The 8,910-nt window shown below is 26.7% G+C and overlaps 1 protein-coding gene across 1 annotated transcript; it reads right to left on the bottom strand.

Annotated features, from left to right (window-relative positions):
* Positions 1-7,686: 7,686 nt before the first annotated feature.
* LOC136074278 (uncharacterized) lies at positions 7,687-8,007 on the bottom strand. Its single transcript, XM_065786583.1, has one exon. The coding sequence runs from the start codon at positions 8,005-8,007 to the stop codon at positions 7,687-7,689; it is 321 nt and encodes a 106-aa protein (XP_065642655.1).
* Positions 8,008-8,910: the final 903 nt, after the last annotated feature.

Raw genomic sequence — 8,910 nt, forward strand, 5'->3', positions numbered from 1 at the left:
ATACATACATACATACATACATACATACATACATACATACATACATACATACATACATACATACATACATACATACATACATACATACATACATACATACATACATACATACATACATACATACATACATACATACATACATACATACATACATACATACATACATACATACATACATACATACATACATACATACATACATACATACATACATACATACATACATACATACATACATACATACATACATACATACATACATACATACATACATACATACATACATACATACATACATACATACATACATACATACATACATACATACATACATACATACATACATACATACATACATACATACATACATACATACATACATACATACATACATACATACATACATACATACATACATACATACATACATACATACATACATACATACATACATACATACATACATACATACATACATACATACATACATACATACATACATACATACATACATACATACATACATACATACATACATACATACATACATACATACATACATACATACATACATACATACATACATACATACATACATACATACATACATACATACATACATACATACATACATACATACATACATACATACATACATACATACATACATACATACATACATACATACATACATACATACATACATACATACATACATACATACATACATACATACATACATACATACATACATACATACATACATACATACATACATACATACATACATACATACATACATACATACATACATACATACATACATACATACATACATACATACATACATACATACATACATACATACATACATACATACATACATACATACATACATACATACATACATACATACATACATACATACATACATACATACATACATACATACATACATACATACATACATACATACATACATACATACATACATACATACATACATACATACATACATACATACATACATACATACATACATACATACATACATACATACATACATACATACATACATACATACATACATACATACATACATACATACATACATACATACATACATACATACATACATACATACATACATACATACATACATACATACATACATACATACATACATACATACATACATACATACATACATACATACATACATACATACATACATACATACATACATACATACATACATACATACATACATACATACATACATACATACATACATACATACATACATACATACATACATACATACATACATACATACATACATACATACATACATACATACATACATACATACATACATACATACATACATACATACATACATACATACATACATACATACATACATACATACATACATACATACATACATACATACATACATACATACATACATACATACATACATACATACATACATACATACATACATACATACATACATACATACATACATACATACATACATACATACATACATACATACATACATACATACATACATACATACATACATACATACATACATACATACATACATACATACATACATACATACATACATACATACATACATACATACATACATACATACATACATACATACATACATACATACATACATACATACATACATACATACATACATACATACATACATACATACATACATACATACATACATACATACATACATACATACATACATACATACATACATACATACATACATACATACATACATACATACATACATACATACATACATACATACATACATACATACATACATACATACATACATACATACATACATACATACATACATACATACATACATACATACATACATACATACATACATACATACATACATACATACATACATACATACATACATACATACATACATACATACATACATACATACATACATACATACATACATACATACATACATACATACATACATACATACATACATACATACATACATACATACATACATACATACATACATACATACATACATACATACATACATACATACATACATACATACATACATACATACATACATACATACATACATACATACATACATACATACATACATACATACATACATACATACATACATACATACATACATACATACATACATACATACATACATACATACATACATACATACATACATACATACATACATACATACATACATACATACATACATACATACATACATACATACATACATACATACATACATACATACATACATACATACATACATACATACATACATACATACATACATACATACATACATACATACATACATACATACATACATACATACATACATACATACATACATACATACATACATACATACATACATACATACATACATACATACATACATACATACATACATACATACATACATACATACATACATACATACATACATACATACATACATACATACATACATACATACATACATACATACATACATACATACATACATACATACATACATACATACATACATACATACATACATACATACATACATACATACATACATACATACATACATACATACATACATACATACATACATACATACATACATACATACATACATACATACATACATACATACATACATACATACATACATACATACATACATACATACATACATACATACATACATACATACATACATACATACATACATACATACATACATACATACATACATACATACATACATACATACATACATACATACATACATACATACATACATACATACATACATACATACATACATACATACATACATACATACATACATACATACATACATACATACATACATACATACATACATACATACATACATACATACATACATACATACATACATACATACATACATACATACATACATACATACATACATACATACATACATACATACATACATACATACATACATACATACATACATACATACATACATACATACATACATACATACATACATACATACATACATACATACATACATACATACATACATACATACATACATACATACATACATACATACATACATACATACATACATACATACATACATACATACATACATACATACATACATACATACATACATACATACATACATACATACATACATACATACATACATACATACATACATACATACATACATACATACATACATACATACATACATACATACATACATACATACATACATACATACATACATACATACATACATACATACATACATACATACATACATACATACATACATACATACATACATACATACATACATACATACATACATACATACATACATACATACATACATACATACATACATACATACATACATACATACATACATACATACATACATACATACATACATACATACATACATACATACATACATACATACATACATACATACATACATACATACATACATACATACATACATACATACATACATACATACATACATACATACATACATACATACATACATACATACATACATACATACATACATACATACATACATACATACATACATACATACATACATACATACATACATACATACATACATACATACATACATACATACATACATACATACATACATACATACATACATACATACATACATACATACATACATACATACATACATACATACATACATACATACATACATACATACATACATACATACATACATACATACATACATACATACATACATACATACATACATACATACATACATACATACATACATACATACATACATACATACATACATACATACATACATACATACATACATACATACATACATACATACATACATACATACATACATACATACATACATACATACATACATACATACATACATACATACATACATACATACATACATACATACATACATACATACATACATACATACATACATACATACATACATACATACATACATACATACATACATACATACATACATACATACATACATACATACATACATACATACATACATACATACATACATACATACATACATACATACATACATACATACATACATACATACATACATACATACATACATACATACATACATACATACATACATACATACATACATACATAGACATACATACATACATACATACATACATACATACATACATACATACATACATACATACATACATACATACATACATACATACATACATACATACATACATACATACATACATACATACATACATACATACATACATACATACATACATACATACATACATACATACATACATACATACATACATACATACATACATACATACATACATACATACATACATACATACATACATACATACATACATACATACATACATACATACATACATACATACATACATACATACATACATACATACATACATACATACATACATACATACATACATACATACATACATACATACATACATACATACATACATACATACATACATACATACATACATACATACATACATACATACATACATACATACATACATACATACACTAGAAGCTGAAATTTTACTGCATCAAAAAGTTCATTATCAAACTTTTCAAATTCTTCTAAATCATCAAATTTTTTCACATGATATGAAGAATGTTCCGGTTCATAGTGTGCCCCAATCTTACACTGCTCTTAAAGAATTTGTGTGAGCAAATGAATTACTTTGTATTGGAACTCTAAAAATAAACATCAAATTTTCCTATAGATGTGTATTATGTTAATACCAGTCACATAAGCATCATTTCTGACAAATATTATCAGATTGAATATAGAAATACTGAGGAAATATTAAAATGTTTGGCTATAGTTACATATCGGAAGAGTCTCTTGCCAAAAAAAAAAAATTATTATGGTATTTTAACTATTCACAAGTGCTTGTCTTAACAATATGTAATTTGTTTAAATATTTTATGTTCCTAACATTTTTATCTTTCCATATAAAATAGTAATTAACTAAGGTTGAATACAAACAATTTAACAATAAAACAACTAACAACTTAATGGCTTATTTTTATATAATAATTCACAATAACTCTTTTGTTTATTAGATTTTTTTCAAAAATCCAATAAAATAAAAAAATTAAAAAATGAAAACTTACTAGCTTCAGGAAGAGGAAATCTAGACATGGAGGTTTTTGGAGAGACTGTACACTTTGGTGGAGACAGGATTAGAATTTTAGATACAGTAGGTGATGTAAAGTTAGGACAAGAGCTTGAAGATGAAGGCATTAAAACTGCTTCTGTGTAGGTATTTGTAGTAAAAGATTTTATAGCTGGTTGAATAGAACCTGAAGCAAGTTTTGAAATAGCAAGAGATTGTGAATCTTCAGGGTTTTGTAAAGGAAATAATATTAGAGCTTTTTCGTTTTTGCTAAATGCAGCTTTATGAGCTCTTTCAGTTTCAGAACTTGCATCTTTAAATGTAAAAATATAAATTAGATATATTAAAAGGAGATCGTGACGTAACCTTATTTAGGACATGTAGCTAAATAAAGAAAAAGATATATAAATCATAAATATCTATATCTAAACAAATGTGTGTGCTTGTTATATATATAAACAAAAAAATTACAATTATGCATGGTATTTAATTTTGAAAATAAAAATAGTGCAAACTACATAAATCAATTAAACAATAGAGCATATATATTAAATTTTTCTTTGGGCTTTAGCCATCTTCTGATTTTCAGCTTCTTTCTTATTTGAGGATGCTTCAGATTCATTACTTGTGAAATCAAAACCTTCACTTACTGATCTGTCATCTAAATTTTATATATATGTATGTATGTATGTATGTATGTATGTATGTATGTATGTATGTATGTATGTATGTATGTATATATATATATATATATATATAAAATTTATATAATTTTTAATTTATTAAAATAAATTTATATTGCCAATTTAATAGATCATTGACATATAAATGAGATCGAGAAAATATCAATATCACAATACTTACTATGACGACACTTTTCCTTAAGGAGCGAAAAGCAAAACCAATCATTCTAAGGTATAAACTGTTGTTTACATGCGTTTAAAATATTAGTACCTTTAGGCTATCACAAAACTGCCTTACATTTGGAGCTCCTTCAACCCACACTGAAGGGGTTGTCAGTTCTTCTTTAACTGACCCTTCCACCCATACTGCTCTACACCAAGACATATTTATTTTACTATAATAGAAGCAATGATGTCATAATTATAGCATAATAAAAACGAATATAAAAGAGTTCTAGACATAAAAAGTTTTATATCATACTAAAAAGCAAATATATAAGAGTTCTAAACATAAAAAGAACTTTTTCTCCCAATTATTTATATAAATAAGCTTGTTTAAAGAAATACATTTCAAGTTCAAAAAAATCCTAAAATTAAGTTTTTTCAACATTGTGCAGTAATGGAAATATTGATAAACTTCTTTTTTCATTCAAACAAAGACATTTCCTTAGATATCTGCACAACTTAATGTTCTTTGGACAGCTTTATTAAAATGTTTGGTGCGAAACAATGATACAATGATATATTAAACTGCATTGATGGAGCTGGAGTATCAAAGACATATTCTAAATATTTAGTAACAATAACATTACATTGAAAGGTACCATCATTGTTCTTAGCCTTTATAAAAGCAATAGTAGAGTTGTGGAGCAAAAAACAACTATCTTTTCTGTTAGTTGAAATTTTAGTTTCTAAAGTTTTTTTTAGGTAATTTTCAATAATAATGTTGATAATCAGATTGTCATTTTGAAACTTGAGACACTGAATTGGAAGAATTCCGTATGTTTCTTTTTATTCTTTAAAGAAAGTTCTTAAAAGGAAAACATGATATTATGTTAAGAGAACATGAATGATTACGAGAATCGTCAACTAAGTGCAAAAGATTATGCACATTATAGACTGTAAATGTATTGCCATATATATGTTTAGCTTCATTCACAAAATACTTTAGTAAATCACTTGCATAATCTAAATATGGAACACGTAGATGGTCATCGTCTTCTAATAATATGGTCATTGCAATACTTAGGACCAAAAAATGTTCATACAACTTCTTTGATACTATACCTCTTAATGCAACTGGACCAGTATATATTTAAAATTGTCGAAAATCTCTTGCTTTTCATCTATCCAAGGCATTTAAATTTTTAGGTTGCCGAGTAAACCCACTTGGTATACATCCATTATTACTCACCAATACCTAAGGTACCTCTGAAATTTGAGTAGCAGATATTTTCCCACCTAGTCCTTTTTTCAGATAATTTAAGATGCGACACATTACACCTAAACATACAAGATGCATGTAATCTAGTGTGAAAGAACAAATGCAATCAATTCCAATTCCAGTTAAAGGAGACATTGATCATTGATGATTATTGTGATATCCAAACTGTTCAAAAGTAATTTTTATCTCTCAATTAATAATGTTCATCTTCATTAAATACCACTCTTCCTTCATGTGTTCCATAAATAATGCACCTTTTGCAGGAATAATAACCAGAATGAGGGACTATACACTTTAAAAAGGCTCTAGAAGGTGCATCACAAACAAAAGATTTAATCTCTATGCTTATCTGGTCTCCATTGAACATAACTCCAGTGTGCCTTAACTCATTCCATTCGTTAACAAAATCAAACAAATATTCATTAACATTGTCTGATTTATGATCACCATAAAAGATAGCAATAACAAATATATCAGAATTATAAAAGCATGCAAGAATTGGCCACATCTGCATACTTGATGATTTAAAAAGAGGAATTCCATCAATATTTATTGACAACTTGATAATATTACCAAGAACATTTTTTTTACTTAGAACACTTTTAATTCCTTTAAATATTCCATAATATGCATAATCGAGGATGACCGTTTTCACAAAGGATAGATAAAAGTTCATTAACAGATGAACGAGTCCAACAATTTCTAGTTGCACATTGAGCAAGCTTTTTATCTAATGATGACATTTCACCCTCATTAGAATCATCACTCCTGTAACAATCTATATTGTTACTATCAGATTCACTACTGTTCGGATAATAATCATCAGTTAAGTAAGCATTATCGCATAAAAAAATATTGTCTGACATACTTATATTCTCCAATAATTCATTGTCACTATTTACTGAATATATGTCATCAAATGAAGATGAAACAGTTGTAGAACCAAGCGATGCTGATTTTTCTGTAAGAAGAGAAAAGTCAATAAAATGTTATTCAACAACTCTCTCATCCTCACTTGACGAATCTAATAGTGCATTTAATTTTCTATTGATAACTCTCCATTTTTTACAGTGGATGCCATTTAAAAAAACACTGAATTTCAGATGTGAATTAAGCTGATTCTTGAAAAAACACCGCGATAGGTACCCGCTTTAAAAGGTGATAATAGATAATAGGTGATAACGCCAAATTTTGTTGTTTTATGAACATTCACCAAATATATATTTGAAATTTAGTTGTTATTTTGGAACTATTATTTAAAAAAATTTTAAGGTTCATTTCTAATCCGAGAACGGACGAACGACGTTTGGACGTACAATGTATGTACGTTGTACGTGCTTGTGCCCGCTGGGTTGTATGTAAGATGTGATATCGTTTGGTAATATAGATTTTTGGTAATATATTAAGCGTAAAATAC

This window comes from Hydra vulgaris, chromosome 01, assembly GCF_038396675.1.
Source record: "Hydra vulgaris chromosome 01, alternate assembly HydraT2T_AEP".
NCBI lineage: Eukaryota > Metazoa > Cnidaria > Hydrozoa > Anthoathecata > Hydridae > Hydra > Hydra vulgaris.

Coding starts and splice junctions, on each gene's coding strand:
- LOC136074278 (XM_065786583.1), bottom strand. CDS start 8,007: ATGCAGATGTGGCCAATTCTTGCATGCTTTTATAATTCTGATATATTT.